This window comes from Saccostrea cucullata, unplaced genomic scaffold (genome assembly GCF_032062105.1).
Source record: "Saccostrea cucullata isolate Sc308-1 unplaced genomic scaffold, CSIRO_AGI_Scuc_v1 ctg15985, whole genome shotgun sequence".
NCBI classification, from domain to species: Eukaryota; Metazoa; Mollusca; class Bivalvia; order Ostreida; family Ostreidae; genus Saccostrea; species Saccostrea cuccullata.
The window spans coordinates 1-24,576 of record NW_026931455.1 but is presented as its reverse complement, the minus strand read 5'-3'; the positions used below and the strand labels follow the sequence as shown (position 1 = coordinate 24,576).

Sequence of the window (24,576 nt, the reverse complement as noted above, 5' to 3'; positions counted from 1 at the left end):
AGTGAATGGTATCAATATTGATTGTTTTGCTATTTTTTTCTCTGCCTTCTCTATACTGACAAGCTATCTTTTCCTTACACATTTAAACTTCTTTTATTGCCATTTTTCTCTAATTCTTCACATGGGCGTTTTTAGCGACACGCGTTAGGGCTTTAATGCAAAAAAGTTAAGATCTCTAACTTTTAACTTTGAACTGTTTATGTAATTTCTTACTGAAAAAAAATACATGTATATACTTTTTTCTCAAAAATCAAAATAAAAAATTACATATAAATTTTTTTTTTTTTTACATTTTTTGTAAACTAGATATAGGGGCGGGTACGGGATTGATGAGTTAAAGGTCAATTTACATGTAGATTAATTTTATATGGCCTATAGGTCCCTGGTGTGCACTATATCTTTAGAGAGCTTTTTTTAATAATGAAATTATTTTTTCTTTCGTACATATTTTTTTCTGAAATAAAAAAGTAATTTTAACCATTACTTAACCTGTCCCACATTGATGAATGAAAATTACGAAACTAAAGCACAACAGAGTCGATACGTTTTGGGGGTTTACCTTTAACTCCATTGGTTGATAAAAATAGACGGTATTGGCGAACTTCTTTCAAAGCTTGCAGAACCGGTTTGTCAACCTACGCCTGGATCGGTATGAGTCGATTAGGGTTCCAAAATAGAAGCAATGTAAAGGTATTCGTATTGAATCATTGAATATTATTGTCATACCTGACTTCACAAGGTGTGGTGAAACAGAGCCGCGGTACTTTTAGAACATGAGTGGCTACTGATTTCTCATCAGCATCGCAGCGAGGAAAATTATCCCTTTCGAGAAATTCCACTTTGATTTCAAATATTATTGGATTGATTGCATACAATTTCGTTGAGGATTTAAACTTACAGGTAATTGTTTAATTAACTTTTGTTTATTTCTTTTATTAAAGACCGGTACCGTTTAATTCTTAGAGGAATTAACATAAAGGTGCATGCAAGCATGTTTGAATATGCATTGCATCCACTAAATGAAAGGGGATAACGTGAAATGAATTTATGAATTGTTATTTTAACTGGATTTTTTTTTTAATTTAATATGTTTTCATGGAATAAGAAAACATAAATGAATGGAGAGTTATTGATAGAATATTGGAGAAGATACACCCCACGTGAAAGAAAAACCTGTTTTGAAAGTATTGTATACAAAAGGAATATTACATATATAGATTTTACAAAATCATTTGATGATGCTGTAATTAAGTAGGTGCTAACTTGATGTTTGTTTTTGATTGTGTCATAATCATTTTGTAACATGCTTGTACCCCATAGTATCAGAAAATGATAAATGTTAGATAAAAACAAGAATTTTGTGAAAGTCATATTCAAAAATAATGTTTTCCCTTTTTTACGACAAAGTAATGGTGATTATCTAAGATGTGCATGTAAATACACAATTTCATCCATACCCCACTGTTACATTTTCAGATGCAACAGCAAGCCACACCTTTTGACAACTGCACTTACTTGAATTAACTTTTCAATTTTATTTATTTTATGTTCATACAAATTGTCAATTGACCAAAAAAGAAAAAAATTGAAAATATGTCACAACATTAGCATGTACAAATGATGTACCACTACTTGTAATTTATTGATACAATGTTATAATGCATTGGTACAACTCTTAATTGTCCAATGGAAAGATAAATATCTTAGATTTTAATTACAGGGGCTGAAAAATAAATCTCCAATAATTATTTCAGTGTTGTATAATACTTGATTAAACAAAGGTAAATATAGAAAAAGTTGTTCTACCAGTAAGGTTGGGTAGGGCAGGTAAACCTAAATTAAATGCTCCAATGCTTGTGTATTGAAAGCACGTCATTTAAAGGGTAGAGCTGTAGAAAGCATTTACTAAGGGTCTGAAACAGTTAGTCATTGAAAAGATTTATTTATTATTTTTCTAAGTAGTAATTATTAGTTATATTAGTTTACTTATTTTTTTTTTTTTTTACATAAAACAAATATTACCCAAGCTATTGAAGTGACATGTCTCACTTTTTAAAATATTTTCTCTACTCTATCCAGTAGCTTTATATATAATCAAATAGCAATCCATCTTGCTTCCTTACAAAAGATTTTTTTATGTTTAACCTGCAGAAGAAAAATGAATGAACAACTTTTAGCCATATTAAAGCCATAAATTTTACTGGAGTCCATACACAAAATGGCGTAGAAATAAGATTTCCTGTGCTGTCTAAAAAGAAGAAAGATTGAGATATTGATGAGATTAAATTCTGATGGACAAATTTAGAAAGAGAATCGCTGGATATGTTATTTTAAAGTTTAAAACCTGGCTTTATAAGAAAAAAATTTACTTTTATTTCCAGGAGAGGACAGGGTTCCTCAAGTTTCAAGATGTGGAAGCAGTACTTATTAGCAGTACTTTTCACACTAGTGGTGCTATCAACAAAGACGGTGAATTCACAGCTGGAACGTAAGTGCAAGAAATTTTTTTATTATTATTATTAAATGGTACATTTTGATCCCTGAATAAAAACATGCATTTTTTAAATTTTCCAATACTACATGTAAAATAAATGTCAAAATTGAAACTATTAAATACTGTAATCTACAGTGTAACATGCTTATAACAAAGTGCCAGTGATGGAAGATTTTGCTTTGTTATAAGCGTCATTCATAATATTGGTTAAGTTTACTATGTATTTGAAAGTCATCGGGAATGAAAATCACTTCTCTGTAAATGTCAATTCATTTAACCATGTTCACTGTAAGCATGTTTTATTGTAATTACACATTATATTTAATTACAGCATGCAGTTCACCTGATCCTAACATTGCCGGAACTGTGTACGAGTCCACTTTTTCTGCTTTTGACCCAAATTCACCACTCTATAGGACAGACACAACGATAGAAGGAGTAAATCAGGGAACTGATCAGAACTCGGGAGTCAACATAACGTTTGTTGATCCAACCACTTCTACTGGTCTTGTTTTAAATGACCTTTTTGAACTGATAACTTTACCAGTATCAGGTTCAACATTTGGAACTAGGACTTTTATTCGATTAAAGTCAGCAATTGACAGAGATGTAAGTTTCATAAATTGTGATTTAAACCATAAAAAATAATAAAAATGCTTAAGAAAAGATGTAAGTAATTGAAATCTATGTGAATTAAATCAGTATGATTAAATATGTTATGCAATATTGAAAGCAAAATTTAATCAATCAAATCATTGCAATATTTTTATTTCAAAAAACCATATGGTTTGGATATGTGAAAATTAAGAGAATAATATTATTTGTGCAAAGGATTTTATGGTTATCACATGAGTCTAGGGTAATCAATTTTTTTTTAAATACTGCATTTATTGAATACTTCTTTCAATTTTTTGACAGGGGACTTCCTATGTAGCTAATGATGATCTTGACACTGTTGAATTTCAATTATCATGTCGTTCTTTGGTAAGTACCTTGCTAATGTGAACCTGTTTATTTTGAAAAATTTTTACCTTCATCTGTAAAAATTTCATTCAGTAGTGACTAGTTACTTATTGATTGAAGTGATCTTTACTGATATCATTGATTTTTAAAAATGCTGAAAATATTTCTTTGAATTTGTAATTGTAGAAAGACCCAACACAAACAAAGTTTTTCCTGATGCAGTTGGAAATTCGAGATATAAATGATAATGCACCTATATTTGGAAACGCACCTTATTCTGCTTCAGTCGATGAGGTCTGTCAGAATTACTACACGAAAAGGATTTATATTTATAAATATAAATTAAGAAAAGAATAATCATTCATGATCTCTTTAAGGATTTCGTAAAAACGTGTTGATAGAGTAGATAGATTAATGCATTTAATTAAACCTTTTAACCAGAAAGTAGAATTAGCTCTACAATCCCAACTCCTTTAAAATACAAGGGTTTGTTGGGAAATTAGGTTCTTTTTTTCTGCACACATCAACATTTTATTAAAACTTTTAAAAAATATTTTTAGTCTGCACCAGTGGGAACAACAGTGTATTCTGGGATAACAGCTACAGATCTGGATGCAGGAAGCAACAAAGAAATAGAGTATGCCATAGTTCCTGGAGATGGAAGCATTGTGAGTGTTTATATTTGATTTGAATTTCCACTTATGTTTTTTTATCAAACTTTATTCGGTGAAGTATTACTGGAAGTTAGGAAAATAAGATTATGATATATCATAGTGTTTCTATTACACATATTTAAATGCAAAACATATACACATAAAAATAAATAGATTTTTAAAGTTCTTTAAAAAATCTCTGCATCAAACTGACGCTGTAAAAATATTATCCGCAAGCTTTTGAATTTTTTTAAACAAAACTGGGTCCAAAGAAAATGTCATATTGTCAAATTAATTACCATTTGACTCTATCAGAAAGACTGGAAATGGCAAATTAAAAAATGTCAAACAGGCTGTACAATTCAAAAAATTAATTTGCAGAAGTTGTTTTAAGAGCTTTGTGTCCTCTGACAATTGAAAAATGGAGAAATCTGTAAAATACTAGTAAACAATTCAACGAACACACTAGGGCTTTTTAATGAGCAAAACATTTTGTTATATGAAACAGGGGAAATAAATTTCTTTTTTTTTTTGTGTGGGGTTGAAGGGTGGAATGGGATTGTGTTTTAGGGGGAGGGGCTTGTGAAGCCTGAAGTAACAAAATTTAATACATTTATAGCTTTTAAATGCATTATTTTTAACGAGTAGAAAGAAATAGCACACATCTTCTATTTTAGAATGATGGGGCAACCAAATTTGCACTTCCTATCACTTCAAGAGGAGAAATAGTTGTCAGCAATTCTTTAGACTTTGAATCTGTTCGGTCATATACCCTCACCATATCTGCGACAGTGAGTACATGTATATCATATTTCAGAACAGCATCACCAGAAAGCGGTAACGTGTATGGTGCTTGAGAAGATTATTTGTTACTTTTTTAAATTTTACATAATTTTCAATTCTTTTTAATGCTTTACTTGAATCAAATAATATATATATTACAGTACAAAAGCTACTGTTTCATATCACATTTCCAACCCATTAGTTGTGCATTAATTAACTTCCAAGAGTAAAAAGCATCTGGGTAAAGGAATTTTTGTGATGAATGATATATTCATATTTATATTCTCAACTACTGAAGTTGGAAATCTGAAAATATATTCTGTTGTTTTTGATTTTTTTTCTCATGTTATGTAGGATAAAGCCAGCAACGTTGCAGATAGGAAACAGACTACCACCACCATCACAATAACTATAAATGATGTGGATGATTTAGGACCCAAATTTGTGTATTCCTCCTGTTTTAATGTCAACAATGTTTGTTTTAACCCAACTTACACAACAAGTGTTACATCTGGGTCAACGGTGAGTTTCATGACCTTATACAAGATTGAGCGTTTAGCTGTATAAGGTTTTACGTGGTAAAGGGTATAGCAAATGCAGTTGTTGCAAAATCATGCTCACAGCAAAGATGTATCTTTAAGTTTTACCCAATGCTATAAGATAAAGGATAATGAATTCAGAATAGAACAAAGTGATTTTAACTGTTAACTTTAGGCATTGTCTATTACTGGAGATCTTCATATGTAACATTGTTTATTTGTAGGCTGGCACACTTGTATTTAACCCAGTACCTGTGGTTCCTGGGAATCCCAGTGCAGCGGTTGACATCGTTGCAGAAGACAGGGACACTCTTAATGCTCCAATCACCTTTACCATACGTCAAAGTAAGGACACGGTGTTTGACTTTTATATGATCGGAAATATTGAAAATTAGAACATATGTGCAACACAAAAGGTTACATCAGTAGTGTAATCTTAAACTACACATTTCATTCACGGGTTGTTGTTCCCAATTAGACTGTTTCTTCCAGTTAGGACTGGTTCATAAATTAGTTACAACTAAAGAAGTATTCTTAATTTTTTTTTAATACATATTTAGTTAAATTGAATCTAAATGTGGTTTTTGAATTCTAATGATTTTTTAATGGAGGATAAATGAAAGAATAACAATCATCAAGGGTCTTGTATTGGACATTAGTTAATTTTACCATGTTTAATTAATGATTTATCAACAGTTGTTATTTAAGAATTTTTGCCATATTTTTGTTGAACTCGGTAATCTACAACTAACAGTTTCTATATTTCATATTAGCCTTGCCAGCTGGGTATGAGAATAGATTCCAAGTCACCACACAACAAGTTTCTGGCTCAGCAAGTCAATATCGAGCCCTTGTAAGCCAGACAGCATCCATTGACAGGTCCCAAGTTTCTGAGCTGGAACTTTTCATTGAGGTACATGTTGCCTTTCAATATATGAAGTCTTTTGAATCTTATATGGTGTTCATGCTTATTTTAATCATACTGTTTTATCCACAGGCTCAAGAAAATGTTGCAAACAGATACTCCAACAGAGCTACAATAAAATTGTCAGTTGCTGCAGCCAATAACAATAACCCAGTGCTTAGTGTACCTTTCCAAGGATACATTAATGAAAATTCACCAGTTGGAACCATACCAAGGAATATTGATGGATCTAACCTATTGAAAATCACTGTTACTGATCCTGACTTGGTAAGATTTTAATTTTTAATCAATTATGATCATATAAAAATTGTGGGATTTTTGACATAATACTTGACAGAAGAGAAGTAACTAATGGTATTGAATTACAGATTGTAGGTGAGACTGGACAGTACACCTTCACTGTCAACACAGGACAGTTTAGAGTAAACAGTGAAGGATATGTAGAAGCAGCTGCCATATTAAACTATGAATCCACTCCAACTGTCACTTTCACTGTAAGTGTGATTTCAAAGTAAGAGAATGTGCTGATGCGACCTTTACAAACTTCCATATTATTATGATGAGATTATTTTACTGTAGCATGTCCTTGACATGACTTACTAAGGTGTTTTTTTCCTTAAAATGAAAATGTAGGTCACAGCGACTGAAGTTGGAACCCAGAACCCAAGAAGTGGAACTGTACAGGTCACTGTAAATGTGCGAGACCTGAATGACAACACTCCAGTATTTGGTGCACCGAGATACGTAGATAGTATTACAGAAGGAGATTATACTACAAACAATCAAGTTTTACTGGATGTGGGTGAAAATTAATAAATAACACTAAATTTAAATTACATGATTTATGTGCAGAATGGGCTATGTTAAGTAACATGGATAATGAAAGTTTATGTATTTTGAATTCATACTATGTAGGTATCAGCCAGTGATGCAGATAACGGAGCAAATGGTGACATTGTATACACCATACAAAGTGTCTCAAACAATGGGGCTTCCAAGTTTTCAATCCAGCCAAATGCACAAACAAGAAGAGCAACTATAAGTTGTATAGGAAGTGTAGCAGAGGGGGAAATTTATGTCATCATGGTTGCTGCAACAGACCAAGGTCAACCTGTCTCTGAAAGAAGGTACATAAGTGTACTGTTCTTAAGGGGAAAAGTGGTAAAGGGGTGTGTCATTTAAAAGGAGGGGGAAGTACTGAAAAAGCTTGTCACTGGGAAGATTACAAATAAAACTCTCATCAAGCAATTTGTTTATGTTTATTTTTTTTTTAATTATGAACTATGAATACATTAAACACTTCAATTTTTTATTAAATTAGAACTAGCTGTGTTTTTCTTTTGATGTAGGACTGCCACAGTACCAGTGGAAGTGACTGTGACCCCATTAGGGACACGCCCACCTGTCATTGAGGCCCCTGCTTTTACAATTTCTGTCAGTGAGGCTGTTCCAATTGCTTCATCCGTCTTCACTGTTCCGGTATGTTTTGTTAAAAAAAACCACCCCACAAAGAACAAGAGGTGTTTTTTTTCCTTTTTTTTTTTCCTAAGTTTTTGATAAGAGGCAGATTTAGAGAGAGCTACTGTAGACAAGCTTTTACTTTATTTGATAAAAATATATTTATAGGAAAAAAAAAGTTAATTAAACTTTTTCATAGAAAAGGTAGAGTCGTTTATTCATTGAATGAAGGTGTCCTTTAAATCGGAAATTGTGCATGCTTTGAGTGGTCACGTAAAACTCTATTGTATACAATAAAATAAAATTACTAATATCTTAATTGGGAACTGGATATTACTATGGTAATGGGGATTTTCTTGTTACATTTTCCACTAAGCCATTTTCATACCTACTTAAACAAATATGATGAGCAATAATTACCTGTACTGTTAAATCTTCATTCTGTAATACTCTGAAGAAAAAAGAAGTTTCGAAAATTGACATCATATTTAATGTACATTTTCATCATTAGAAATAAGAAACTGATTATAAAGTGTAATCTTAAAGTATTACTAAGCCAAAAAATGACTTTTTCCCTTTAGATGCAAGGATGGACGGTAAGAAGGGCGCTTAGAAAACTTCTGATTTATAAAGCACTGGCGACTATATACATAAAGTAGTACTTTTGTTTTCAGTACTTATCACAGGGCCAATATATTGATGTCTCTCTTACTTATTCTACACCATAGTTTTATTTCTGCTGTCAAAAATTAATGTATGACACTCTTATCGCTGAAGGATTATGAAACTCTCTCAGGTTAATATTCCATATAAAACTCTAGCTTTGCGTAAGAAAAGGAGGAACAAAATTGGGAGACTGCCAAAGCTTAATTAAAGTAATTAGTAGTTAGAATCATCTATTACCAGGTAGTCTTCACTTTATTGTTAAGCTTGACTGTTTGCTTAAAAATTTCATTTACCAGGTACTTAGCACTTATGTATAGATCTACCTCTTATCTTTCTCATTTCTTTGCCATTATTCACTTTGTAAGGAATCCATGGTAAACTGCCGGTAGATCAGTGTTGTTTAATATATATCTTATATTTCGTCGTTTTATGTTGTTTTACATGATAAGGTCATTTATGTTAAGTTGATGTAGCATAATTCAGGCTAGAGACATTAGTGCTAAGTTTTGTTTCATGTTTTATATCAATTTATGTTGTTTTACAGGCTAGGGACCCAGAAGGACTACCATTGAGTTTCTCCATCATCTCAGGAAATGTCAACAATGATTTTGGCATTAATTCAACAACGTAAGAGTGTTTCCACCTTTTTTAATGTAAGAAAATTGAATAATAACAATAAGAGGAATGATCAGATTTGAATTGATTCATAAATGAATATGCTATTTCAGAGGGGAAGTTAGAACACAAAGAGCACTGGACAGAGAAGCCACCCCTCGGTACACATTAAATATTAGAGTGCAGGATCAGAGTGGACTGGTAAGTGAAACACAGCCAATAAAAATGTTCCTTAGGGGAAACAAACTTCCATTAACGAGTAGTAAAATGTTGTGATTTGATTATTTTCCTAAGGATCTAATAAAATAGATATCCCCTGAAAATGGAATGCTTAAGATCAAATACCTTGTGATTTATATTCATGAGAAAGATATAGAGAACTTTTTTTATGATTTGATTTTCAGTCAGCACAGACAACCTTGACAATCATAATCCAAGATGTCAATGATAACAATCCTCTTTTTACACCTGCTTCTTACACATTCTCTGTACTGGAGGGAAGAGCAAATGAAGATGTGGGAACAGTTACAGTAAGTCATAGCTCTCTTAGTCGTAGCACGTACATTAAATCAATTGTATGTTTTGATAAACACCTTTGAAGGAAAGTCAAACATATATGTCCTAGTTTCTAATGAAATTTTAATTTTTTCTTGACCCCAAACAAACATTTTGATTTTGTAGGCAACAGATGCAGACCAAGGTGCAAATGCAAACATTAATTACCAAATATCACCTTTTTCATCTACTGGTTCTTCTAGTTTGTAAGTACATAATCATTATCATTTTTGCTGCTTTTTGAAAGATGGAAACATTTGGAATACAAATGGAACCAGGTTTCTTTGATTACTGATTAAAGCGGAGATGCAAATAACTTGCATTTCTAATAATTTTACACAGATTTACCATTTTACCATCTGGGCTGATAAGAACAACCACTCCATTAGACTACGAAACAAGAACTTCCCATGTGATTCTGGTTCTGGGCATTGATGGAGGAGCTAGTAGTAGAACAGGAACAGCTACTGTTACTATCAACGTTCAGGATGTACAAGACACCATTCCTTTGTTTACAGAGACTAACATTGTCCGCTCTATTCCTGAACGACAGTCAATTGGTACATCTGTAGTGCAAGTAACGGTATGAACAACTTCATTCTTTAAGAAAAGATGCATTACCTGTTAGTAATTAATAAATCATCCTTGGATCATTATTTGAACTGTGGATTGAATCCTATCATGTTTAACTTTGTTGATTTTGTAGGCCTTGGACCAGGATGTAGTGGATCAGATCACTTACAAATTCAGTGCAGGAGAATTCAGTGCCTTTAGTATCAACCAGAATAGTGGCTTGATTACAAACAATCAACTTCTCCAGTATGAGACTAAAACTAGTTATGTGTTCCAAGTGACCACAGTTGAAGGGGAAGGTTCCAATGCTTTGTCTGCAACAGCAACAGTCACCATAAATCTAGAGGTTAATTGATATTGCAGTAGATAAGTTATAATTATTTGAGTACTACGCTCCATAGAAATTTGGATTTTATACTGATTTTAAATTGATATCAATTTATAAGGAGCTAAATTTAGTATTCATCAATCTTTTGAGTGTTTTCTTCCTTCAATAAACATAATAATCAGTTAAAACAATTTTGAAGACCCCCACACACAGAAGTATGCTCCTACGCAATTTCTTACATTATAAAGTTCTACAATCTGTTTCAATAAAAATGCACACGTTTGTCTTTACAGGATATCAACAATTATCGTCCAGTCATTCAGGCTGTTCCTTCCAATCTTCGGTTCTTAGAAAACGTCCCAGTGGGGACCGTTCTCCTCTCCAGTATTACAACAACAGATGCTGATGCACCGGTCAGTTAACATCTTATTCATTGAATGTTTTGTAACTCTAACACTGCATTTTGAGATGTACATGCATAACAAACACATAGATCTGATTTCTCCATTGCCAAATTTGCTTATTGATTCAGTTTTGATTTTGTTTATTTACTCTTAACAAAGAATTGATATTGTAATGAATATAAATAGTGTAGATAAATATCTTTTATTTTTTTTATCATTTAGTAAAATGACTTTGAAAAAAAAAAATCACAAGTCTTATCACATACTAATTGAAGCCATTTTTTATTGAAAATACAGAACACAGCCAACAGTCGACTCATATACAGAATTACCTCTGCAACTTCCAGTCCAACACAAAATCAAAACATTCTGGAATGGTTCTATATCAATCCACAAACTGGTCAGATCACACTGGCAAGATCATTTCAGCAGGACCCTGGTGTTACAAGATATGATGTAAGTACATACAGTATTTGTAATGATACCCCCAGTCTCTGTTGTCCAGGAAATGGTTGTATTCATCCAAATTTTTTGGAAGAGTATTCACTGACTGAAATTTCCTGAGACGAATTTAAATTCTTTGAATGATCTGCATGCGTAAGGCTCTGAGCAAGCAAGTATATGGATTAAGTAATAGACAGTACTTTTTTAATCTACAGATTGCAGTGACTGTACAAGACAGTGGAGTGCCCCCATTGGCTGCTTCTACCACAGTCACCATCACTGTGGTCAGAAACACAGCTCCATTTTTCCCAGCTCCTAAATCGAAGACAGTTAACATTCTCAACAGCCATCAGGTTAATTCTGAAGTCACCACCTACACAGCCACAGACAATGATAATGAGGTACAACAGCATTAGAAACAGAGTCCTCCAGAAACTAATGAAAATTATCAAAAATAAAATGTCTAAATGGATTGATTCTGAGTTCCAGCTTAAGTTCTAATATGGTTTATTGTCTTTTTTGCACAGCCTCAGTTTAACCAGGTGACATACTCCATGGTAACAGATGCCACTAGCGGTTCCTTGTTCAGACTGGACTCTAACAGTGGACGGATTACACTGATTAGCACCCTTACAGCGGATGATGCTTCACAGTATTCAGTAAGTTAACAGATTTAGGACTTTTATATCCCTCCCATAAAAGTTTCAGGGTGATATGTATGGATGAATCGGATATAGGATTGACACCTTGAAAATTAGAATATTGGAGAAATGAATTCCTTTTTTACTAATTTATGAATTATAGATATCACAGGTGTGATTCAGAATATTTTAGTAATCATTAAGTATATTGTGAACATTTATTTGAATAATCAAGTAGATTAATATAAGGGATTTTAGTCCTTATTTTGGAAGATTTATCATGAATGACAATTTTTTTTTTACAGCTGATCATTGTAGCCAGAGACAATGGAGGTTTATCTGATACAGGAACAGTTGTTGTCAATGTGAACCGTAATAATTTTGACCCACAGTGGCTTCCACTTGGTGGCCCCTACAGTGCCTCAATCAGTGTTACTGAAAATAGACCCGTCCTAGAAACGGTCTACACTCTGACAGCTCAAGATCAGGATATTCAGGTACAGAAAATCAATTATTAATTGATGTGTAATATTGAATACTAAAATGAAGTATTGTGAAATCGAACTAATTGTAAATAGGTTTTTCATAATTTTATTGAAAGTATGAAAACTTTATGATATTAGGCACCAGGTAATACTAGAGTCTACAGCATTTTGTCAACTGCCAGTGCTGCCCAGCATTTCCAAATTAACAGTCAAGGAGAAGTCCAGATCATTCGTTCTCTGGCCATTGATCGGTCTGTCAACCAGTATGTGGTAAGTATGCATTGTTTTTCCTTGTCAATCCATTCAATCTGTGATGCAAAATAGTATTCTCTTATGAGTGTGATGAACTGTGACTTACAAAAGAAGGTTTACCTCTGATATAAAGTGTACATGTAATTTATGAAAAGCTCTCAAGCTCAGTTAAGATTGAAAACTTCAATTTTATATCTTTGGCACAAATCCTTAAACAATCCAGAAGTATTCAGTTTTAATTAGTCTTCCTTAAAGATTTGAAATGAACTTATCAGAATTAAAACAAAGCATTTGTGTACATGAAATTAAGTTTTATGAAACAAACTTCCCAAAATACAATTAAGTCATGATGTTTTTGGTATTTCAGCTGACTATCCAGCTAAGAGATGGTGGAAATAGAGTAGCCGCAAATCAGTTCACTCTGACCGTAAACATCGTCAGAAACTCTAATCCTCCAGTGTTCTTTGACACTTCATATTATAAAGAAATTGAAGAGACTTTAAGTGTAGGCTCCAGTATTCTACAAGTACGGGCCAGTGATCAGGATCCTGAAGTAAGAACTTGGACTTTTTTCTGACAAATTGATTATAGAGAGAGATCTTTATTTTCTGTACACTTTCCTTTTAAAATCAAAGATTCAAATACAGACCAAATTATTTGTAATATCTGTTGTAAATTTTTTTTACATAAAGATAGAGCATTAAGTTTGTAACGCATTTGTTTTGTAACACAAAAACCTTAGTCTACTTAGTTCTTGTGAAATTCAATGTTAGGAAAATTTAATTACAGCTACAGTTCAGAACAATTACCTACACACTGCTAGCTAACACTGCTGGAAATAACCTGTTTTCTATGGAACCAGCGACTGGTATCGTTAGAGTAAAGAGTGCACTGACTGGAGACCCAACTGTTACCTTTAACGTAAGTATGGCATGGCTTATTGTTATTTGTTAGTAGAACAAATATTTTAATTTCAGTAGAGAAACATGATGAAAAAGAAAGATTTAAATGTTAAATTTGATCTGTACCGACATCGTCTTCACTTCACAGATGGTAGCAGTTGCTACAGATGGTGGTAGTCCCTCCCAGTCTGCTAACGCAATGGTTACCATCAAGGTCAACAGAAACCGCAACACTCCGGTGTGGAATACACTGAATTATCAGACAACCATCTTGGAAATTCAGGCAGTGGATGTACCCTTAACTCTTAGTCCAGGTGCCCTTACTGCCACAGACAGTGATGCCCAGCCACCCAATAACCAGGTCAACTACCACTTAAAAGCTGTTGTTGCCAGCTCAGGGTTGACAACATATCCAAGTGAACAGGGCAACTTTGCTGTCAGTAGCAGTGGACAGGTGACAGTCAGAAGTCCATTAAATGGACTTTCTGCTACAACTTATCAGGTGCGTCTCATTTTTTCTTATCATTTTATATATTTCACATTGGTATTCTTTTCAGTTTAGACAGTGTAACTGATCTTTTGTAAATCACAGGGACCGCAATTAATTATCTACACTTGTCAACAAAATGACTTCTTTTTTTATAACAGTTGCTAGTAGAAGCCTATGATTTGGGAGATCCATCCAGGACTAGCTCAAGCAATGCCACAGTCACTGTTAATGTACAGCGTAACAGAGCACCGTCCTTCCCCTCGTCATCCTATGCCTTTACCATGAGGGAGGATGCTACAGTCACTCCTCCTACCACAATTGGACAGGTGTCTGCAACTGATCCAGATACTGGAGTAAGTTGTTTTTTAAAAGAAGAGTTTCCTTGTTAGAAACCCACATATAATTACACAATTTAATGCTACTGACTAATGAAATAGTGCTCATAAAATCAAGACTATTCTGATTTGATGGTCACAATTAAAAGGAAATGACTGCAAGCAATCAATGGTTGACGGTGTTGCATTCCCTGTATGCTTACATGAATCAAATATGGATCAGATTTATTTATTGCTTCATAAATGTATGTTGATATGTTGACTGTTGAGGTTATGTTTTGCTTTTATTTACTCAGATCCCTCAGTTCAATACGCTGTCATATGTCATAGAATCTTTGGGAGTAGGATCACCCTCTGTATATTTCAACATAGACTCCAATGGCCGCATCACATTACGGAATCTTGTAGGAGGAATATCCCAGTCAGAATTCAGGGTAAGTCTAAAAATATAATTGAAAAGAATATTAATTTTAAAGACAGCCTAGGAATATTGAAACTGGAAAGTTTCTAAACCATTTTGTTTTAGACTTTTTCCACTTGCATTTCGTTATATGTAAAATTTGGAAAAGAATGTGTTCTTCCCCAAATAAAATATACTTTATGTTGAATGATTTTATTTTGCCTTAATATTGTGATTTCTATTGATAGATAGATAGTTATTGATGCTTAACTGTATTTTTACATTTTTCTTTTCAGTTTTTGGTACGAGTTTCAGACAATGGAGTTCCATCCTTGTCTGATGAGGCAGTAGTCACCATTACAATAAACAGGAATCTGTGGGCTCCAGCTTTCAATCCTCTAAACTATGCCATCACCATTCAAGAAAATCTGCCAGCTGGTGCCGAAACAGGTGTCACAGTGTCAGCAACTGACCAAGATATTAATGTAAGTTTTCACTTCATTTATTTATTTGTTTTTGTATTTTCAGTATAACATATGGCAGATATAGCGGGATCACTTTGTCTATATTTTTAGGCTGTTTGTAAATCTGTCTTTTTAATGAAAAATACCATCTTCTTTAAAATAAACACAGTAATTCAAATAAATTGTTCAAAAATATGTAGGAAAAATGGTCAAAGTTTTCAGTTCATACATTTACTAAAATGAAAATAATATTATTTTATTTCATTTTTTTTTTTTAGCCACCAAACAATCAAATTGAGTTTTCTGCCATTGGGGACCAGACTGCTGTGCAGTACTTTGATGTTGAAGCAACCTCAGGGAAAGTTCTGGTGAAACAGCCATTATACACTGCAACAGCCACTCAATACCAGGTAAAAAAAATTCTAGGTACCACTGTCCAGATGAAAAATAAAATCAGTTTATTAATTTGTATTTGTGTATTTATTTGAATAATGACCCATTATTATGAATAATTATGCAGTGAAATGACTTTAAAATTTTATTAGTTTTGTTCTAATTCTTCAATATTTGTACTTTGTATTGATCCAATTTTTATCATTTTTTTCACCTTGCAGCTGAATGTCAGGGTTTCAGATAAGGCAGAAAATCCACTGATTTCCCAACAAACTGCCACAGTAACTATCACTGTAGAACGAAACCGTTTCGCACCAGTCTTCCAGAATCTGCCCAGTACCCAGTCTCTTCCACGGACCTCAGGAGCAGGGTTTAATGTTTACACTGCTTTTGCCAATGACAGTGATACAAGGGTAAGTTTATGGATTGTTCAAGAGACATTGGGAGTTTTTCATAATTTTGAATTTCCATCTGAAAAATTCAGTTCGTGAGTTTTGCAAAATATTATTGTGAGTTCTTCGTGATTTGAAATTTCAGTTGGAAAAAATCAGTTGATGACTTTCGCAAAATTATTCACTCTTTTTCAGTCTCCATTTAATGTTGTCTCATACTATTTGGTGTCTGGAACCAATGAATTTTCCATCAACCCCACAACTGGTGTTGTAACCCTGCAGACAAATTCACTCTCTCAGGCTGAGTATGTGGTAAGTCATCTTTTGCATTTGAAGGATCTTTTCAAACCTTAACAATAAGGTTTGCTCACTGCAAGAACTGCTTTGCAAATACATGTATGAAAGAGGTACTTATTTTAAATGGTAAAACACAAAAATATAGTGTTTGTAAACTTTTTGCAGGTTCTGGATTGTATATTGGTATAAAATTTCAATAAGATTCATATTCAAAAATATTATTAATTAACACAATAAATTTCAAATATTTATTAATTAAATTTGTATGCAGAATCAGTTGTCTTTTAACTATCCTAATTAAATACATATATGGAAAAATATTTTTTTCATTTGTAGTTGACAGTTGAGGCCAGAGATGGAGCAAATATTCCCAGGAGGACCTACTCCTTACTGACCCTGAAAGTGGACAGTAACTTGGCCAAACCAGTCTGGGTGAGACCTGGTGCCGGTGATTCATATGCAGCTCAGGTGACGATTCCGGAGACCCAGGACTATGTCACATCAGTGTATGACTTCCAAGCCAACGATGCAGACAATGTGGTAAGTTTTCTCTCTCTCATCTGTTTAGATTATTGATGGACATGACACAAAGCATAAACTGTAGTACGTCAAACCTAAGGAAAAGAATCATTATCTGGTCATATTGACGTTTTATATTCATTAGTTAAATTGGCAGGTATAGAGAAAAGTTGACTTATAAACTACTGGATATTGTGAAAAATTATTAGTAAACAAACCAACTTTTGATGTAGCTTCAATTGTATCAATATAAATGAACTTTGCTGCATCATTAATTTGTAAATAATTCTATCAGTTTGTAAAAACTTTGGTTCGAAGTCTTGATGAGAACAAAATGATATGTTTATTCTTTTGACACTTTATAAAATGATCTTCCGATTTATTGTTTGACAGAGCCCTTACAATACTGTAAGATATGTGGTGGAAGGTGAAGGAAATGCTCCAAGCTTCTTCACTGTGGCTGATAATGGACAAACTTTCCTGAAAACGTCTTTACTGCAAAGAACTGAGACACAGTTTGTGGTAAGTTTTGTTTGTCTTGAGAATAGCAAATGATCCACATTTCAAAAGAATTCAATACTTTAGTGAAGTATTTGCAAGTACTTGTAATTTACATTATGTGGATCACTCTTCCTCTGTGATAAATTTCCAAGCAGATTTCTTTTCTAGAATTTAGCATATGAATTTGATGTTAAGTTAATTTTTGTAAAACTTTTCAGCTTATAAGTCAGATGGATTTATCAAAGTGAAAAAAAAATTGATTTAAATATATTGGTACAAGTTTTACAATCATTTTGCTTTGACAGCTGTTGGTAAGAGCAGAAGATGGTGGAAATCCACCACGGCAAGCAGACAACAAAGTCAGACTGACCATCAATATTATAAGGAACAACAACGCTCCACAGTGGCAAAACCCTATGACGTCAGCTCCGATCTCCCAGCAAGCCGCTGTAGGACAGGCTGTTGGGACCTCTATGCTGGCAACAGATTCTGACGTCACCTTCAATGTTGTAAGATACGAGATCATTGGAGATGGTAATGCTGCCGCTTTCTTCACCATTCCTAATCCAAGCGTTGGGCAAATCACAGTAGCAAATTCGTTGGCCTCATCATCAGACCTGATATACTATGTAAGATTAATTACAAAATCATAAAATCAAACTTCTTAACCCAAATAGTTGATAGGCAAAGATTTTTTGACATTGGAGATGAAATATTGCAAGAGCTGAGACACTTGTATGAGTTTTAATTGTACAATTTACTTTCTGTTCTGTGCGACTTCAGATCCGAGTGCGAGCCTATGACAATGGAGTTCCAGCAAAAGACAATGTCACTGTTGTGACTGTGACAGTGGAAAGGAACAACTTTGCCCCAGAGATCACTACCGCTAATGTTGCTGAAAGAATCCCTGAGACACAAGATCTGGGAGTTACTGTTGCTACAGTGAGGGCTCAAGATAGGGACACCCAGGCTCCACACAACCAGATCAGATTCAGATTGTTTGCTACACAACCAGCTTCTGATTATTTCGACCTGGACATTTTAACTGGAAACATTTATGTGAAAAGGGAACTTACATTAGATACAGCCACTAGATATCAGGTAGAACTTTTTTATCATCTGAGAAAATGACACTCATTTATCCATTTATCAGATCAAAAAGATATTGAATTAAAAATAGCCTTAAAGTTGGTTAATTTCTTTTCATTTTTCCTCCTTGGTGTTAATAGTTTGTTAGACTTGTTTATGTTGAGTTTAAAATTCTGTGTGATATTTTTCAGATGAGCGTACAAGCTTATGATATGGGGAGTCCCTCCAAAACTTCGTCTACAAATGCCACAGTGACGATAGACGTGTACAGGAATTTACAGACCCCATTCTTTACTGGTGGACCATTCAATGCCATCATTCCTGAGACTTCTGTTGTTGGAACATCAGTACTTCAAGTCAACTTTGGAGATTCTGATACTGATGTAAGACTTTGTGATCTAAAGTGGTCAATTTGGTAATCCTTTTACAAAATCAGTCTTCTTTTTAATGCTTCTTTTATTTGAGGGAAAGAGTGTGTATTTTATTATTTTTTTAAATGAATTAAGTACTTTGCAATGTGCATGTAATATTGTATTGTATCATAATTATTGCAAAGATGTTCAGATAATTAATGCTGACCTAAAGAAAATTTTTTGTAATAATTGATTTAGTACTTTCTTGCAGGCTCCATTTAACACCGTGACTGTGTCGGCCATTGGAGACGACAAAGCACTGACTTACTTCCGTCTAGAAAATACTGGACGTTTGTTTGTAAACAGTGATTTAACTGCTGACACAGACACTCAATATTTGGTGAGTTGCACATTCATATGTAATTTTACTTTTAGAAAATACCCCTATCCTTGTCAAGAAATTACCAGGCATTAATGTCAAAGGGTGTTCTATGGTTTGGAGTAAATGTTGTTTTCAGAGAAAGCAATATTCAGCATACTTGATGTCCTAGAAATATTTGTCATTTACCCATTCAACTAGTAGCTTTAAACTTACATAAAAATTAAATCTAGATATTATGTATGAAATTTATTATGATAAAAATAATCTAAAACCTTAAGCGCTTCAATTTGACAACAAAAAAGTTACATTTTTCTGTGGTGATTTATTGCAGATGAGAATTTTGGCCAGAGATGGTGGCTCTCCCTCTAAAACAGCAACAACTGTAGCTACTATAACAGTTCAGCGCAACATCAATAATCCAGCCTTTGAACGACAGTCTTATAATGAAACCATTCTGGAGACCAGGCAGCTTGGACTTTCATTTTTGCAAGTGAAAGCTACAGATAATGATCGAAGGGTAAAGTTATAGTTTCGACATTTAAAGTCCAAGAAAATTTTAGTGATCAGCTTTATTTATTGTACCCTTGACACCTATGGATCCTTAGTCTTAATCAACTTGTAGTGATAGTTTAAAAAGATCGTGTTGGATTAATAAAAAAGAACAATAGTCCTTCAGGAGGATATATTTTTTCAGATGTTAACTTTGATTTTCTCCCATTTTCAGGCACCATACAATACAGTACGATACTCCATCAGCTCTGATGCTGGAAGTGCTCTTGGTGCTCAGTATTTTATGATTGATGAAGTCAATGGAAACATCAGTCTTCGCCAGTCACCCATGCTGGATAATGCAAGAACCGTGGATTATACAGTAATTGTTTTGCCATGTTCACAGTTAGACATCTTGAATTTGTTTTATTTACTTTGTGGGAAAAAATGAAAGACACCAGCAAGGAATAATAGTGTCAATGTCGCAGTGCCTTAAAGATCTAGATATTTTTTTTTAATCAGTGATTATAGTTGAGGTTATACCTCCTATAAATTATTCCCAGAGATATTATTTCATAGTTTAATTGTTCTGTTTTGTAGTTCAATGTCAATGCCGTGGACGGAGGCGGTCTTCAGGCTACAGCCCCAGCCAGCGTAAGAGTGACAGTGATTAGAAACACCAATGCTCCAGTGTTCACTAATCTACCCAGAGACAGCCTGATCAATCACAACACCTCACTAGGAGTGGCAGTCTACACAGCCTCAGCAACAGACCCGGACCCGGTAAGGGACCACATACACTCTGAAATATGAACTGGTCTTTCAACTCGGTCTAACTTTTATAAACCCTATGTTCACTTAGAAATAATTCCAATCTTCATTTTATCTATTGATTTCCTGTGTTTTGATTGGACGAGAACACGTTCCAGAAAATTTTTACACATCGATAAATTCTTTCAATCAGAACTACTTTCTTGATGACACTACTAGGTTATCGTATAAACAATGAAAGCAGTTATTTCTGGGTCTGTTCTGGCTAAATAATGAATACAAGAAACTTTAAATTTAATTAGGGCTTAAACAAAACTGGCAACATACTAGACTGCCTAACTGATGGACGCCGTGAAAATGTTTATGTCACTGTCCGATCACGAGTGTGAATTTTAAAAATCGCTGTCTCAACGTTCATACGTAGAAAATAAGCTCAGTCTGTATCGTTTTGACAGGGAAAAGAAACGTACCTCAAACTCTTGCCCTATAAGCATCAAATTCATATTAACTTTCTATATTGTTCCTCAATATTTGAATAAACAAGTGCAAATTGAAGGCGTCGTCGGTCTGCAAGTTTCGCTATGAGAGTTGTTGTTTATGTCAACATGGCCATGGTCAAAGACGAACTATTCTGAAGTAAACTCGTAATTACGATATTTGTTGACTTAAACAACATTTCATTAGTTGTTATAAGTTTATTTATCGATTGTTTTGACAATTTAAGTTGAACTCTATCGAAATTCATCTCGATTACGTTCCTTTACGGTAAAATGTATTCCTCCGCCGTCCAGAAATAACGGATTGTATGGAGGCCTCAAAGAGAAATAATTTAAATATTTTTTAAAAATTCGATATTGGAATTATAAGAATTAAACATTTCTTTTTGAAAAATTTATCGATGTGTAAACTCTTGACATTTTACTCACAAACTTAACATAAAAGTGCTTCGCACTTTTATTTAGTTTGTGAGTAAAATGTCAAGAGTTTACACATCGATAAATTTTTCAAAAAGAACGTTTAATCCTATAATGAAATGTTGCTTTAAATCTTGTAACTTTCCAAAATAAGTAAAATGCAGAGGATTTAAATAGAGCTTATGTCTCTTAGAGTATCAATGGACCTTGATCTTAGCAATTCATTTTTTTTCTCTTCTGTATTTGGATGCATAAAATGTGACTTCATCTCTTGTTTAATTCTAGGGTGTGTTTGGACAGCTCACATACTCTCTAACCGGGGACGGAGATTCTCTTAGTGTGTTTGCCATAAATCCTACTACAGGGGCAATCACTCTGCAGCAGTCAGTTTTCCAAGGAACCACAACTCTGTACATGGTAATACTTTATTCCCCAGGTTATTATACCCCCGCTCTGAAGGAGAGGGGGGTATACTGTTTTACCCTTGTGTGTGTGTCCGTGTGTCTGTGCGTTCGTCCGAAACAAATTTTCGTCACAGTTTTCTCAGCAATTACTCATCGTAGATGCTTGAAATTTTAACACAATCTTCTCTGAGGCATGCCATATAGTGGGATACATTTTCGCTCAAATCTGTTGTCAACTTCCTGTGTGTCTGTCCGAAACAAATTTTCGTCACAGTTTTCTCAGCAACTACTCATCGTAGATGCTTGAAATTTTAACACAATCTTCTCTGAGGCATGCCATATGGTGGGATACATTTTCGCTCAAATCTGTTGTCAACTTCCTGTTTGTCTCTGCGTTTGTCCGTTTCATACGTAACAAATTTTCGTCGCAGTTTACTCAGCAACTACTCATGGTAGATGCTTGAAATTTTAACACAATCTTCTCTGAGGCATGCCATATGGTGGGATACATTTTCGCTCAAATCCGATGTCAACTTCCTGTTTGTCTGTGCATCAGTCTGTTTAACACATAACAAATTTTCGTCGCAGTTTTCTCATTAGCTATTCATAGCGGATGCTTGAAATTTTATTACACCCTTTGTTGAGGCATGCCATATGGTGGGATTAATTTTGATATGAATCTGATTTCAACTTCATATTTTTCTGTGCATCTGCCTGTAATTGAACTTGTGTTTATATATTAACATGAGAGTGCTTATTTACATCAGAGCGGGGGTATTACTAGTGAGCACTGGCTCACAGATTTCTTGTTTCTTATTTTCTTCAACTCTTACAAGCACCAATCTAACTAGAAGTGTAGCATAATTTAATCCTATGTTTTTTTTTTACAGTTGAGGGTGCGAGTTCAGGATGGTGGCAGCCCAAGGAAAGAAGCTGTCAGTACTTTGACTCTTACTGTGCAAAGAAACTTTGAGGCTCCAAGTTTTGTACAAAATAGCTACGCCATGACCGTCAGGGAAGACAGAGCTATTGGATTTTCTTTCGGTAGACTTTCTGCTACAGATTCTGATTTTGCAGTAAGTATGACATCTTAAAATACTTTTCCTGTATATAACATTCAAAATATTTGTACAGTTTAATTCTTGTTTGTAGTCATTCTCAGAACAAATGAATTATCCAATTATTGCCATAATTTGTTTTATTTTCCATTATTTGAATTTTTATTATAGATTTTTGTTCCCAGAAAACAAAAATTATTTATTTCAATCAAATTTGTTTTATAATATGTTTTCAGAGTCCAAACAATGTAGTTCAGTACTACTTCGCTGCGTCTACACCTTCGGAGAGATTTTTAATCAATCCTACCACAGGAGACGTTAGCATTAGAAAGGATCTGACCACAGAAGAAACAAAGACTTACAACGTAATAGTTCAGTTTTACAATATTTTCTTTGCTTTCTACTTTCATTTGATAATTTTTCTAGAAACAAAAAACAGTTCTTATTTGTTCTTTGCTGCTTCTAATTATTTGGTGTTCATGAATTATGTAAAAATACTGGAATGAGAATTTCTTCATTCTTCATTGTTTTGGATATAACCCTATACCATGTGTGCAGCTACAGAATCTCTATTTTCTATTTATAGTTCAGAGTCCAAGCTGCAGACTCTGGCTCTCCTCAGAGAACTAGTCCAGAAATTCCACTTACCATCACGGTCCAAAGGAATGACTTTGACCCCTTATTTGGCAACCTGCCAGGCAGCGTAACAATCCGAGCAGACATTGCACAGGGTTCCACTGTTTACACCATTAATTCAACTGATGCTGACACTGTTGTAAGTTCATATACAAAGAATTGGGAGGAGTGGGTGTTTAACAAATTTTTGTTTTACAATTTCTTCTTTGTAAAACGTGTAGAAGTTATACCAATTTTTCCAAATTTTTTTCTGTTTTTCTTTCTAGAATGATTTCCAGCGTCGGGAGTATGATATTGTTGGAGATGATGCAGCCACTGGATTGTTTACTGTTGATCAGACAGGAAGAATTTTTACCACCACAGGACTGACCAATGATCCTTCAGAGCAGTATAGGGTAAATAAATTAAAAACTATTTAAAGCAATAAGGTTTTCTCCACTGAGATGCTGAATGATGCATTTATTGCATTAAGATGTAAATTTATCAAAAAAAATTACTTTCAAAATATATTAAAAAAAAAAATTAAGAGAAATTTAAAGTTTAGTATATGTAAGCAATTTCAAAAAGTGACAGCTGAAGATGACATACAGAATGACTTTATCATTCGTGATCTCTTTTGAATGATATTTCTGAAGTTTAATCAGTTTTTCTTCTGAAAATGTTTATAGGTTCGCTTGCGTGTAAGGGACTTTGGAACACCGCGACGATCATCCACGGGTGTACTCCTGGTCAATGTTACCAGAAACCTGTTTAATCCAAGTTTCATTCCCACTCAATATCAACAAACCATTCTTGAAACCCAGACTTTGGGGGCTAGCATACTACAAGTGACATCTACTGATGCAGATACAACGGTAAGTGCTTGTAATCTTTGCTATCAGCATTATGTTAAATAATGTGTAAAATAAATTGTCAGGTGCAGAACCTATGAGATAAATATAATTTCAAAGGTATTAAAAATTTGTTTGATATAATGTCTTCTATCAAATTACAGTGTAACATCTGCTGG

General features: G+C 33.9%; 1 protein-coding gene across 1 annotated transcript; it reads left to right on the top strand.

Annotated features, from left to right (window-relative positions):
- Nucleotides 1–607: 607 nt before the first annotated feature.
- LOC134232651 (cadherin-23-like) lies at nt 608–24,421 on the top strand (the record flags this gene model as incomplete). Its single annotated transcript, XM_062714636.1, has 51 exons — nt 608–649; nt 2,382–2,488; nt 2,826–3,103; nt 3,413–3,478; nt 3,644–3,751; nt 4,018–4,125; nt 4,788–4,901; nt 5,248–5,415; nt 5,657–5,777; nt 6,206–6,345; nt 6,430–6,624; nt 6,726–6,851; nt 6,991–7,155; nt 7,273–7,484; nt 7,707–7,836; nt 9,026–9,108; nt 9,210–9,297; nt 9,501–9,626; nt 9,778–9,857; nt 9,994–10,234; nt 10,358–10,570; nt 10,846–10,965; nt 11,254–11,412; nt 11,616–11,801; nt 11,928–12,059; nt 12,347–12,538; nt 12,665–12,796; nt 13,146–13,331; nt 13,568–13,699; nt 13,829–14,182; nt 14,329–14,523; nt 14,802–14,939; nt 15,202–15,390; nt 15,648–15,779; nt 15,984–16,175; nt 16,350–16,466; nt 16,788–16,991; nt 17,364–17,492; nt 17,777–18,100; nt 18,255–18,572; nt 18,752–18,943; nt 19,185–19,313; nt 19,627–19,812; nt 20,020–20,166; nt 20,385–20,567; nt 21,755–21,886; nt 22,764–22,949; nt 23,168–23,296; nt 23,518–23,706; nt 23,834–23,962; nt 24,236–24,421. Coding segments are annotated over exons 2-51 (8,160 nt in total), but the record flags the coding sequence as incomplete, so codon positions are not given.
- Nucleotides 24,422–24,576: the final 155 nt, after the last annotated feature.